This window comes from Schistocerca americana, chromosome 1 (assembly GCF_021461395.2).
Source record: "Schistocerca americana isolate TAMUIC-IGC-003095 chromosome 1, iqSchAmer2.1, whole genome shotgun sequence".
Classification (NCBI taxonomy): Eukaryota; Metazoa; Arthropoda; class Insecta; order Orthoptera; family Acrididae; genus Schistocerca; species Schistocerca americana.
This window is the reverse complement of record NC_060119.1, coordinates 501,170,282-501,185,162: the sequence shown is the minus strand read 5'-3', so window position 1 is coordinate 501,185,162 and position 14,881 is coordinate 501,170,282. Positions and strand designations below refer to the sequence as shown.

General features: G+C 41.0%; 1 protein-coding gene across 3 annotated transcripts in view; it reads right to left on the bottom strand.

Moving 5' to 3' along the window:
- The window catches only part of LOC124604617 (SWI/SNF-related matrix-associated actin-dependent regulator of chromatin subfamily A containing DEAD/H box 1 homolog), a 179,494-nt gene that overhangs the window by 139,181 nt on the left and 25,432 nt on the right, over positions 1-14,881 (bottom strand). For 2 of the 3 annotated variants that reach the window (XM_047136494.1, XM_047136493.1), the window contains exon 3: positions 5,479-5,750. In XM_047136494.1, coding sequence (XP_046992450.1) covers positions 5,479-5,750 — 272 coding nt within the window. The remainder of the gene's footprint in view (positions 1-5,478; positions 5,751-14,881) is intronic. The other variant, XM_047136495.1, reaches the window with a different exon arrangement.

Below are 14,881 nucleotides of genomic sequence, written 5' to 3'. Positions count from 1 at the left end.
ACTCGGTGGGACACCTAATGTAATTTCTCCCTGTTAGATGAGATGGTAAATTTCCTTAAAACACTCAAACCACGTAAAGAAACGTTTTGCTTCCTGTTCTGTAGATATAAGGGAAACCATTCATATGCTGTTCTGCATCATACCATAGAATGGTAATTTCTGTAGCATACGTCACAGTTCACACAATCAAATACTTTGGATACGTAACAGAAAATTCCTATTGGTGAAATTACACTATTTAAAGACTCTGTTATGTGGGCAGTGAAAATGTATATTGCCCTCCCAGTGGGATAGCATTTTTGAAATTTGAATGGTGATTTATTAAGTATCCCATTACTGTTGAGATGGCTAACCACTCTCGAGTACATTACTTTCTCAACAATTTATGAAAATGCTGTAAGCCAGGATACTGGCCAGTAATTATTGATATCTGTGGTGTCCCCTTTTTTGTAAAGAGGCTTGACAATGGCATATTTTAACCTGTTTGGGAAAATACCTTGCGTTAGTGATACATTGCACATGTCACTTGGAACATCAGCTGTAACTGCTCTACATTGTTTTAATATCTTATTAGAGAAGATATCTACTCCAACAGAATATTTATTTTTCGAAGATTTAATGATTTTTCCTTATTCAGTGTGTATACATGGACAAAGAAAAAAAAAATCCGAGATTTTTACCAGTTAAAAATACCCTTTCTCCAAGGTGAAAACACACTTTTTCCATGTTAAGTGACAGTATACTCTTATCCGGCACTGTAAAACTCATCAATCCTTTGAATGTTAATGTTTTTATATACCGGAGTAGAATTTTCTGGCACTTCAGAAAACGTAACTCAGGGGGGAAAACATGTTTTGAAAGACCTTTGACGTGCAGCAACATGTATGCTGCATATTTTTGTATTACAAAGGTATAAATTTTAATCCACCAAACACTGCATGTCACGTGATATTGCCAGCTGATGACAACGTAGGACACGTGATGTAGTCAGCCAATAGCAACATCACTCTTAAGTAGCGCGAACACACAAATAAGAAAACTTAATGGTTTAAATTGATATACATAGCATTCACCTATAATATTGGTCTCGAAGGTTAATAAGCTGGAAGAGAAGCTAAGCTCCTTGTTACACTAAGATACATCACACAAATGTGCCAGTTAAATTTTTAATAATGACGTATATGTCTGATCTTCTGGGCTCGAAATTCGTCTAAATGGTCGTCCTGAAAGACTTGATTTATAAATGAAGGTCAAACGCTTTGTGATTTAATAAATTCATGGTAAATTCTCGCACATAGCTCATCTTACGAAATAGGTTTGTTTCAGCAGTTGCAAGAGAGCGCCAGAAAACAAGCGTCACCGCGCTTGCGCAGCTACAATGACGAAGGAAGCCCATACGTTTGTATGTGTAAAACATTAAAAGAACTCACAATATGTCATAAAAGAAACTAGACATCAGAGGATAATTCATGAGTGTCGGAATTTCGTGAACCATACTAAAACGCATGATTCAGCTTAAAATGCACATTCGTATGCAAATTTTCTTGGAATACCAGTACTGTATTATGTCATGTTTAGTTCTTTATTATGGCATAATACCATACATGCACTTGAAATGCAGCGAACAGTTGAAACTAGCCATTAGTGTGAAATTAAACACTTCGTTTCAAATAAATTGACTGCCTCAACCGAAAAGATTAATAAAAGCCAAATCTCTTTCGCAAACCGGCCAAAATAACTTCATTGTTCTGTAAGGCGATTAATGTTTGACTGTCAGTTAGGTGGTAATAAAATCTAAAACTAATAACATATTTTAGCCTTCTGTAATTAGGCAAACGTATTTTAATTCATTTGATAGCTCCCGGCCACAAAAATCTGTTTTGTCATCATTTAACATGAGAGCAATAAATGAAGAGGAAACAACAAGATCACTAAACGTAAACACAGGTCACGTGGAGACGACCCACCTCCCCACCACAACTCAGACTGCTCTGTGCATCAGCCCCAGATTTACTAATTTCCGAACTGGGGCAATATTAAGTAGTGGCGCCCAGCCACACATCTGTAACCAGAAGCAGGGGAATGTACTACTCATACGCGACTCAACTCCGCATGCGCAAGAGCCCGCCCGCTACTGCTCAAACAAATCTAATTTAAACAGTTGTCATGCCACGCTCATCGGAGGCAACTTGTTACAAAGCATTGCATAGTCTTCCTAAAGCCTTTGACACATTTTGCTGTTGGCAGGCGCTTGCATGAGCACGGTTTTGTTGTTGTATATGGCGCATTTCCTTTGCAACTCAAGTTTTATTTTCTTTCTTTTTTTTCCCCTGGTCATGTTTTGTTGCTGCAGTATTATTCTGCAGAAGCGGGATACAGTAATATCCTTTGTTAAAGTATTGGTTCTTACCAGTCAAAATCACAAAAATTTAACTGAAAACTAAAACAATGAAAAACTCCCGGAATTCTAAACAATTCCTAGGTTTTTCCCGGTTTTCTGCCGGATGAAAAAATTCTCGGGTTTTTCCCAGATCTCCCGGGTCGTATACACCCTGTTATTTCACAAGAGGTTGTTAGATCGAAAGAAATATGACTAAGATTTCTCAAAATTGACTCTTCCATGTACAGCTTGGGTTCTTCTTTTGAACTATTCTCACCAATTTTTTTGCCTACACTTAAGAAATGGTTTTTAGATACATTAGCTACTCGTGTACTGTTGGTTAAGGCTTCTTCTTTTGAACCATTCTCACCAATTTTTTTGCCTACAATTAAGAAAAGTTTTTACACACGTTAGCTACTCGTGTGCTGTTGGTTAAAATGGTCTCTTTAATAGTAATACTACCTACCCCAGTGGTTACTTTTCCTGTCTCCCTTCTAACAACACTGATTTGATTCTATTGCCTGAATCTGTAACATACATATTTCTTGATTTTTCTGATGACTTTTCTCAGTATGCTACAATAATTTTTATAGTGGAAAATTACTTCAGAGTCTTTATTAATTCTTGTTGTCTCATGCAGTTTTCTTTTTCTTTCTAACACACTTTAATACCAGTAGTAATCCAAGGTTTCTTTGAAAACAGTTTGGTGTTACATTTAGTTGTTTTTTTTTTTTTTTTTTTTTTTTTTTTTTGGGGGGGGGGGGGGGGGGTGGCAACAATTTTCAAAAAGGGATATAAATTTATCAAGAAATATATTTCAATTATCATTTGATTCGTTTTACACATCTCGCCAATTAACATTTCTTAAACTTTCTCTGAAAGGTTAGATACCGGGTTGGGCAACCTTACACTTTTACTTAATGGTTTCTGAAATGTACACCCTGTTAGATTTTGTAAATTAATCAATTGTCCATCATGGTCTGATAATTCATTTATGACAGGGAAAGCATGTGTCAGTTTTACAGCCTCTTGCTGTGCAAACACATTACCTATTAGAGTGCTACTGTCTTGAGTTCTACGTGTAGGGAAATTTATCACTGATTCTGAGTTATATGTCATTAATAACACTTGTAGTTCACTTTTCTTATCACAATTGCTTAGAAAGTTTACACTGATATCACCGCAGATTAATAACTTCCTTTTGTCTGACTGACAACATAATAGGGACTCAAACTTTTTTGTGAATAGCTCCCAATCTCCTAATGGAGACCTGTATACTACTGCTAACATCAACACTACACCATCTAACTGTAATTCACATACACAAACTTCAAAGTGCTGATCTACACAAAATGCTTGCTTCTACAGTTTTGTTTTTATACCCTTGTTTTATGTAAATGACAACTCCTCCTTTATCCACGTTAGATCTGAAAGCATAAGATGCTAAATTATATCCGTTTATACTGACGCTTTCCATTCCCACATTTACATGGTGTTGAGACAGATGAAGTGTATCAATCTCATTCTTATTCTTATTTTTGAGAGGATCTAAACACACTAACAGCTCACATACTTTATTTGTTATTTCCTGATATTTTGATGAGGTAAATTGATACTACCCTTAGCTTTATCCATATTTACTGTACATGAAGCTTTTTTTATTCTATTTTTCTTGATTGTTGTCTGTCTGGACTTTGGCTTTAACCTAAAAAACCTGTGTGCATGGTCCCATTAACCACAGGGATCATCCCTTGTGTGATGTGGCGCTTCTTACAGTATCTGCTAATAGATAAGCTAACATATCTTTCCCCTTCCTATTTAGGTGCAGACCATGTGTAGTGCATCCCCAACTACTAATAGCATCAACTGGAACACCACTTATGAGAGATTTTGCCGGTGTCTGGAGCATCCCTTTCAGCTCAGTGTTAACATGCCTTAAGTAGTGTTTACCCAGGGCCGATCATGGTGCTAAAGAACTCCACAAACACCACATTTGTGTGCCCAGTTTCTGCTCCTATTTTATCCAGGACACTCCTAATATTATATCTTGGATTCATAGCCAGGCTGTTTCCTGCTCCCCAACTATAATTACCTGATCTCCGTTCTCAAAGTCCCTGAATAGCTGACCTAAGTTTTCTGTCACCTGGCTAAGGCTAGCACTCGGTTTCACAAAACTTGTGACCTGGTATCCTGCACTTAATTTCTCCTGAAGCTGCTGTCCTACACCCCTCCCATTACAGCTATCTACAAGCAGAACTATTCTTCTCCTATTCTGATTTGATCCCGGCATGTCTTTTTTCTTTAAGCTAATATTCTGCTTCAACATATATTCAGCCACATCTGGATGAGGCCTTTCCTCAACTCCTTTAGATAGCAAGACAAACTGATTTACTGACTGACTTCCAGAAGTTTTTTCAACAGTTTCTCTTTTTTGTCCTTTGCTTACTACCTTTCCCCCAGCATCCTGTCTCTTTAAATGTGGAATAATGGATGTCCCTTCTAACATAATGTACATGAATTAATTGTTAGATTCACTGGTTTGTTTGTTGATTTGGTGGAGGGGACCAAACTGTGAGGTCATCGGTCCCATCGGATTAGGGAAGGATGGGGAAGGAAGTCGGCCATGCCCTTTGAAAGGAACCATCCTGGATTCTGCGTAAAGCAATTTAGGAAAATCATGGAAAACCTGAATCAGGATGGTTGGACGCTGGTTTGAACCACTGTCCTCCCGAATGTGAGTCCAGTGTGCTAACCACTGCACCACTTCGCTCAGTCATTACTTCCATTTATTCAACTACTTCTAAAAGTATAATCATGAACTGAGTGGTGGCACTCACTCTGGAGCAGCACAGCTGCCTGCGAGTAACATCTGATGACAGCATATACCTTTAAAATTTTCATCCTATTTACATACTATCCTCTATTTCTCTGCAGTATGCCTGTGTCATCAAAAACTCAGTGGTAGCTGCCACCTATTGTGGTAATGGTCAAGTGGCACAAGTAATTTTAATTAGAATTTAATCAAGAACTTGCCATTTCATAAATAACTATAAAATAACAACAAAATAAAAAGATGAATGGTCTCATGCACTGCTCACCATTTTATCTTTAGTGGGAAATGCATCTTCCAGGAAGTCAAGGCTTACTTGTTTTTCATGTATGTCATCAACAGCCTCAGGTTGTATGCCATCAACAGCCTCAGGTTCTACCCCATTCTCTACAGGAATAACCTCTTGTTCTTCAGAAACTGATGGTACTGGCTCGATAGGTATCTCTTGGATGTCGTCATCATCATCATCATCATCTATTATACAATAAGTAATCTTCTTACGCTGAAACGGCTTCACATCGTCATCATCATCATCTAGTTCTGGAAGGAAAGAATGAGAGAAAACAATAAAACTAATATAGCTTATAAGGAATTTTAAAGTATAATATCAATTGGTTTGATGGTTAGACCAAGCAGAATAGTATATTCTGTGTTGATGGAATTGGGAAGTTAAAATCAAAACTCATATCAACTGCTGAATGCCTAGAATGGGCAATGCAATTACTCTGAAAGAATCAGGAGCAACCAGTAGCAAGTTGTATACTAACACTCCATTTCAACTTGCCACACGTCATCCCAAATGGAAAATGTGTAAGGAAAGAGTCATGAAGATCTAAGCAAAAACTAACAAAGGAATCTGAAACATCAATGAAGTAGCAGCTCTACTATTCTGTATCACTGTATGTATTAACAACTCAAATCTACTCCAGAGTTATGTTACATTGTTTAAGTATTGGCACAGAGGATGGAAACAAAGTGACAAACACACATCTACTTTCAGATGACGTTTATTGGCATACAGTGTCTTATTTGAGCCAACAAAATATACACATTTACAGATCAGCTTCATAAAACGCCCATGTTAAAATAAACAATTACACTATGTGATCAAAAGTATCCGGACACCTGGCTGAAAATTACTTACAAGTTCACGGCGCCCTCCTTCGGTAATGTTGGAATTCAACAAGGTGTTGGCCCACCCATAGCCTTGATGACAACTTCCACTCTCACAGGCATACAATCAATCAGGTTCTCGAAGGTTTCTTGCGGAATGGCAGCCCATTCTTCAAAGAGTGCTGCACTAAGCAGAGGTATCAATGTCAGTCGGCGAGGCTTCGCACGAAGTCGGCGTTCCAAAACGTCCCAGAGGTGTTGTATAGGATTCAGGTCAGGCATAAAGTCAGTGTTCGACGTTCCAAAACATCCCAAAGGTGTTCTTTAGGATTCGGGTCAGGACTCTGTGCAGGCCAGTCCATTACAGGGATGTTGTTGATGTTGATGTTGTTGTTGTTGTTGTTGTTGTTGTTGTTGTGCAACCACTCTGCCACAGGCTGTGCATTATGAACAGGTGCTCGATAGTGTTGAAAGATGCAGTCTCCATCCCCAAATTGCTCTTCAACAGTGGGAAGCGAGAAGGTGCTTAAAACATCAATGTAGACATGTGCTGTGATAGAACCACACAAAACAATAAGGGGTGCAAGCCCCTCCATGAAAAATACGACCACACCACAACACCATCGCGTCCGAATTTTACTGTTGGCACTACACACGCTGGCAGATTTCGTTCACCGGGCATTTGCCATACCCACACCCTGCCATCGGATCGCCACATTGTGTACTGTGATTCGTCACTCTACATGACATTTTTCCACTGTTCAATCGTCCAATGTTTACACTCCTTACACCAAGCGAGGCATCATTTGGCATTTACCAGCGTGATTGTGGGATATGAGCAGCCACTCGACAATGAAATCCAAGTTTTCTCACCTCCCGCCTAATGGTCATAGTACTTGCAGTGGATCCTGATACAGTTTGGAATTCCTGTGTGATGGTCTGGATAGATGTCTGCCTATTAGACATTAAGGCCCTCTTCAACTGTCATCAGTCTCTGTCAGTCAACAGACAAGGTCGGCTTGTATGGTTTTGTGCTGTACATGTCCCTTCACATTTCCATTTCACTATCACATCAGAAACAGTGGACCTAGGGATGTTTAGGAGTGTGGAAATCTCGGGTACAGACATAAGACACGAGTGACACCCAATCACCCGACCATGTTCGAAGTCTGTGAGTTCTGCAGAGCACCCCACTGTGCTCTCTCACGATGTCTAATGACTACTGAGGTCCTGATATGGAGTAGCTGGCAGTAGGTGGCAGCACAATGCACCTAATATGAGAAACGTATGTTTTGAGGGGTTTCCAGATGCTTTTGATCACATAGTGTATCTGTATCCAATATATTTGCAATTGTATTATTTGAACTTATGTGTATGGTTCGAGAACACATTCATGGGCTAGGCAACGAGAAGCAATGGAATGCACAGAATACACTTTTCTTTAGTTTCAAGACAGGAAAGCATATAATCAAGGTAACAAACAAGAAAGACTGAGAGTATGAAAAAAATGAGAACAGTGTGTTAACAGAATGGAAAAAAATAATGAGCAAAATTATAATAAATGTTGTATGAACTGTACAAAACAAGAATTCAAAAGTAATTACACATGACACATATCATTCTTTCAGTATGAACTTTAGTATCATCTAATACCAAGTAGTCAGACAATATTATAATGTACACAGAATTACACAGTGTGTGAAGTGTCACAAAGTGCAGGTGATTAACAAGGATGGGACAGACCCGGAGACAACATTGATTTCGAGGAGCTTTGGCATACTAGTCCAGAGTCACACAAAAGTAGGTCTTGTGAAATGGACTGAGGTTTCTGTGCGGGGTCCATTTCACTCCACATGGAACTGATAGAATACTAGAAAATGAGGAAAGTTTATTTACACATGTCGAGTTTGTAACCTAACAGATTCCAAGAAACTGAAAACTTTGTCATTTTGATCTTTAGCCAATAAACATAAGGCAAGTTCTTCCTGACTGGAATAGTAGTCAAATGGTATGAAGCCTACGTGCAGATCAGTCAACTCCCATGTGCATAGACTCGAATCAGACTTTTCTCTATATTTTTACTCTCTAGCAAGAGAATGAAAGCCTTTGTGAAATCTATATATGGTTACTTCAAATGAAAAACTGTATGTGAAGTGTTTAATCCTTCATGCAGTCATTCTGTTTTTCAATGTTTTTCTCAAATAATGTGTTACTTCCTTTTAACTTACCTGATTTCTTTTAGGGATTATGAAGAAAACGGAGGTCCAAATGTGTTATGCAATTAATGCTGGGATGCATTTTTTCTATTTTTATTTTTTTTAAGAAAAAGGAAGAGAGAGAGAGAGAGAGAGAGAGAGAGAGAAAGAAGAGTCATTTAATTTGTTGCCATTTTCCTGCACATACAAGTCTTGGGAAGCAAACTTCATTTACTTTTATGAAAGCATTTCGCGTGGGAGTTTATTTTGATCATACAATGTATAAGATAACATTGTGTGAAATACTGAGGCTTCCAACTGACCACTCTTTGCCCCTTTTCACAACACAATGTAGTTAACTGAAAATAACAATATACCAATTTCCCAAAAGCTTCCATTCTCTTTTCAAGGAGTAAAAATATTGCAAAAAGTGTAATTTGAACCAAAGTGCACTCACAGTTGACTGTGGACTGAAAGATGCCTCATACAACTTAGCCACTGCCCCAGTTTGCTGCAGGGACAAGTTTGAAGTGCTGTCCTTCAATAAAACTGGGCCAGTGGCACTCAATTCGCCTGTTTTGGTGAAACCTGTCTTGTCTGTTGTCAACTGGAGCCCATTCCAGCAACTGTAGAGAAGATTGAGAAGATCAGCCTAGTGTACGGAGTTTTAACGAAGCTCACAATTTGCTGCGTTGTCCCTGGAACTGATTGTGGCCCTTTTGTTCTGAGTCAAGTGGAAAGATTGAACCAGAGACTTCGAAGGTTCTGTGACAAACTAGGCTTCGAATTCCTGGACTTGTGCCATAAGGTTGAGAACAAGAGGGTCCTCCTAAATGGGTCAAGTGTGCGCTACATATTAAGAGCCTGTTGCTCAGGTAGATGACAGCATGTGGGGCGCACACAGCATTCCCCCCCCCCCCATCCCGGTGTTTGAACCACTCATGAAAAGCAGTGAAGTTCACATAATACTAGGTACAGAAAACTGATTGAAACTCAAAATTGATAGCAGTGAGATTTTTGGGGAAAATTTACCTGTTCATCGAAAGAAGAAGTGAACTGGAAATGGAGGTGGTGCATTTGTCGCAATAGACAAGAAATTCAAAACCACAAAGTTAGAAACTGAAGCTGCATTTGAGACTGTTTGGGCTAGACTCAGTATCAGAAGTGGTCAAAAAATGATAACTGGATCCTACTATCACCCAATAGACTCTATCTCCTAATGTAACCAAAAACTTTGGAGAAAACCTCATTTCACTTGTACACAAGTTCCCCAATCATACGATAATGATTGGTGGAGACTTAAATCATCCAACAATTAATTGGGAAAATAACAGTATTGTTGCTGGTGGGCGTGATAAGACATCCTGAGGAACTTTACTAAATGCCTTCTTTGAAAACTACCAAGCACAAATAGTTTGGAACCCCACTAATGATGGAAATATGGAATAATAGCAACAAATAAACCTGACCTCTTTGAGAATGTCCACATCGAAACTGGTATCAGTGATCATGACACGGTTGTGGCAACATTGATTACTACGATACAAAGGACAACTAATACAAGAAGAAAAGTACACTCCTGGAAATTGAAATAAGAACACCGTGAATTCATTGTCCCAGGAAGGGGAAACTTTATTGACACATTCCTGGGGTCAGATACATCACATGATCACACTGACAGAACCACAGGCACATAGACACAGGCAACAGAGCATGCACAATGTCTGCACTAGTACAGTGTATATCCACCTTTCGCAGCAATGCAGGCTGCTATTCTCCCATGGAGACGATCGTAGAGATGCTGGATGTAGTCCTGTGGAACGGCTTGCCATGCCATTTCCACCTGGCGCCTCAGTTGGACCAGCGTTCGTGCTGGACGTGCAGACCGCGTGAGACGACGCTTCATCCAGTCCCAAACATGCTCAATGGGGGACAGATCCGGAGATCTTGCTGGCCAGGGTAGTTGACTTACACCTTTTAGATCACGTTGGGTGGCACGGGATACATGCGGACGTGCGTTGTCCTGTTGGAACAGCAAGTTCCCTTGCCGGTCTAGGAATGGTAGAACGATGGGTTCGATGACGGTTTGGATGTACCGTGCACTATTCAGTGTCCCCTCGACGATCACCAGTGGTGTACGGCCAGTGTAGGAGATCGCTCCCCACACCATGATGCCGGGTGTTGGCCCTGTGTGCCTCGGTCGTATGCAGTCCTGATTGTGGCGCTCACCTGCACGGCGCCAAACACGCATACGACCATCATTGGCACCAAGGCAGAAGCGACTCTCATCGCTGAAGACGACACGTCTCCATTCGTCCCTCCATTCACGCCTGTCGCGACACCACTGGAGGCGGGCTGCACGATGTTGGGGCGTGAGCGGAAGACGGCCTAACGGTGTGCAGGACCGTAGCCCAGCTTCATGGAGACGGTTGCGAATGGTCCTCGCCGATACCCCAGGAGCAACAGTGTCCCTAATTTGCTGGGAAGTGGCGGTGCGGTCCCCTACGGCACTGCGTAGGATCCTACGGTCTTGGCGTGCATCCGTGCGTCGCTGCGGTCCGGTCCCAGGTCGACGGGCACGTGCACCTTCCGCCGACCACTGGCGACAACATCGATGTACTGTGGAGACCTCACGCCCCACGTGTTGAGCAATTCGGCGGTACGTCCACCCGGCCTCCCGCATGCCCACTATACGCCCTCGCTCAAAGTCCGTCAACTACACATACGGTTCACGTCCACGCTGTCGCGGCATGCTACCAGTGTTAAAGACTGCGATGGAGCTCCGTATGCCACGGCAAACTGGTTGACACTGACGGCGGCGGTGCACAAATGCTACGCAGCTAGCGCCATTCGACGGCCAACACCGCGGTTCCTGGTGTGTCCGCTGTGCCGTGCGTGTGATCATTGCTTGTACAGCCCTCTCGCAGTGTCCGGAGCAAGTATGGTGGGTCTGACACACCGGTGTCAATGTGTTCTTTTTTCCATTTCCAGGAGTGTATATATGTTCAGTAAACTAGATACAAAAAAATTTAGTCATTTCTCAGTAAGGAGCTTTAAACTTTCAGCACAGGGCAGGAGCATGTAGAGGAACCACAGATCAAGTTTAAAAGAAAAACTAACTCTGCACTGGATATCTATGTACCCAGTAGAACAGTTCGTAATGGGAGGGACTCTACATGGTATACAGTCACTATAAAGAAACTGTAGGCTATAGATAGAGACGTGCTGAATGAAACGCGTTTGGCTGTCAAGAGAGCATGATGCCTTCAATGTTACCGTAGCAGAACACTGCCAAATGACATTTCACAAAACCCAAAGAAATTCTGGTCACATGTAAAGGCTGTTAGTGGCACCAAAGTTAAGTGTCCAGTACCTAATGAATGAGATAGGAAATGAAATTGAGGGTAGCAAAGCAAATGTTGACATTCTTGACTCCATTTTCAAATGTTCCTTTACAAAGGAAAACTCAGGAAAATTGCCTCTATTTAATCCCATAACACTGAAAGATGCGTGAAATAAGTACTAGTGTCAGCAGTGATGAGATACAGCTCAAATCGTTATAAGAGAACAAAGTTCCTGGGCCCAATTGTATCCCTGTCAGATTCTATACTGAATTTGCAACTGAGTTAGCCCCTCTTCTAACTATAAACTATCATAAACAAACAATGGAAAATCCAGGATGGAATGTAACAATACCAGAGAAGGAAAGTTGCTACTCCCCATTATGCCCTTTGTCAGCAGTAGACACACACACACACACACACACACACACACACACACACACACACACACACGAGCCTTTGTCAGCAGGTAGGATTATAAGGTCGGGATCAATTTTTACAGGGTGGACTGCGGTTCTTTCTGTGGATGTAAGGTTAGTTTGCATGTTGAGGAATTTGGGGAATGATGTTGAGGCAAGGTTCGAGGTTAAGAAATTCTGGAAAGATAAAAAGGGGTGGTTTGGAGGCAGTGGGAGATGGATCACATTTGGATGGAGGAGTGAACTGAGTTAGGCAAGGCTCAATATTGGTCTTTGGTTGAGTTTGATTGGTCGGGTTGGTAGTGAAAAAAGTGTTTCCACTGTAGGGACTGGGAGAAAGAGAGAAGGTCTTTAACCAGTCCAGCATGGATGAATTTGCGAGTGGAGCAAAAGGTGAGGTCTTTGGAAAGGACCGATATTTCTGTGGGTCTAAGGCTTCTGGAAGAAAGATCCCAGTCCCACATACTGTTCCTGCATTGTTGCTTGGCTCATGAAATCCCCCCTAATGACTTTCCATCAATTTACCCATCTCTGGTTGCCACCCCTCCTTCCTCCTTGCAGTACCTTCTCTCCATCCACAAAATTCTCCTGCTATGCAATCCCAAATTCAACATCACACACATTGAAACCCTTGCCCTGCAGGAACTTGAGCAACATGCACAACACCACCTCAAAAAGTTCTCCATTCTGCTCACTTCCTACTCCCGCCTCGGAATACCACTGTCCACCACTTCTACAACCACCTCCAAACCTCCCCCACACCCCCTCATAGCTGACAAACCCTGTCTCGCAGACCTACTACATTTACCCCACCCTCCAAAACTCACTCCCACCACCACACAGAACCCAGAACCTAAACAGACTCGCAACACAGTTATGAACCTTTGCTCCAGAAGCCTTAGTCCCACAGAAATATCAGCCCTTTCCAAAGGGCTCACCTTTAGCCCCACTCCCAAATTTAACCATGCTGGACTAGTTAAAGACCTTCTCTCCTTCTCCCAGTCCCTACAGTGGAAACACTTTTTCGCTACCAACCCGACCAATCAGACTCAACCAAAGACCAATATTGAACCTTGCCTAACTCAGTTCACTTCTCCATCCAACCGTGATCCACCCCCACTGCCTCCAAACCACCCCCTATTAACTTTCCAGAATTTCTTAACCTCGAACCTTGCAACATCATTCCCCAAATCCCTCAACATGCAAACTAACCTTACATTCATCTCTGCTATATGGTGAGTAGCAACTTTCCTTCTCTGGTATTGTTATGATCTATCATAAATCACTTGAACAAAGAGCCTTGCTCAGTTCTTGGAAAAAAGCAGAGGTCACACCTGTCTGCAAGAAGGGTAGTAGAAGTGATCGATAAAACTACCATCCAATATCCTTGACATCAATTAGTTGTAGAATCTTAGAATATATTCTGAGCTCAAACATAATGAAGTATCTTGAACAGAATGACCTCCTCAATGTCAACCAGCACGGAATTCCGAAAACATCAATCATGTGAAACCCAACTTGCACTTTTCTCCCATGACATACTTAAAGCTTTGGATATAGGCCATCAGGTAGATGTAGTATTTCCTGATTTCTGAAAAGCATGTGACTCAGTAACACCTTCACTTATTGTCAAAAGTATGATCATATGGGGTATCAAAAGAAATTTGTGACTGGACTGGGTACTTTTTGGTACGGAAGATGCAGAATGTTATCTTGTATGGAGAGTCATCATGACAGGTAGAAGTAATTTTAGGTGTTCCCAAGAGAAGTGAGTTGGGACCCTTGCTGTTCCTGTTGTATATTAATGACCTTGCAGACAATGTTAATAGTAATCTCAAGACTTTTTGCAGGTGATGCAGTTATGTACAATGAGGTACTACCTGAAAGAAGCTGCATAAATATTCAGTCAGATTTCGATAAGATTTCAAAGTGGTACAAAGATTGGTAACTTGCTTTAAACGTTCAGAAATGTAAAATTATGCACTTCACAAAAAAACCACGGAATATTTTAGGACTATAATATCAATGAGTCACTGTTAGAATCTGCCAACTCATACAAACACCTGGGTGTATCATTTTTTTAGGGATATGAAATGGAATAATCACACAGGTTCAGTCGTGGGTAAAAGCAAGTGATAGACTTAAGTTTGTTTGTAGACAACTGAAGAAGTGCAATAAGTCTACAAAGGAGACTGTTTGCAAATAACTAGTGCGACCAGTTCTAGAATACTGCTCACTTGTGTGGGACCCGTACCAAATAGGACTAACAGTGGATACTGAACATATACAGAGAAGGGCAGCACAAATGGTCACAGGTTTCTTTGATCTATGGGGGAGCTGCTGAACAAATTGATCTGGAAGGCTCTTGAACACAGGCGAAAACTATTCCAGGAAAGCCTATTAACAAAGTTTCAAGAAACAGTTTTAAATGATGATTCTAAGAATATACTACACCCTTATGTACCACTCACATAAGGTTCTTGAGGATAAGCTAAGAATAATTATTGTACACACAGAGGCATTCAGACAATCATTCTTCTCACTCTCCCTACATGAATAGAATATGAAGAAACCCTAATAACTGATAGAGTGGAATGTACCCT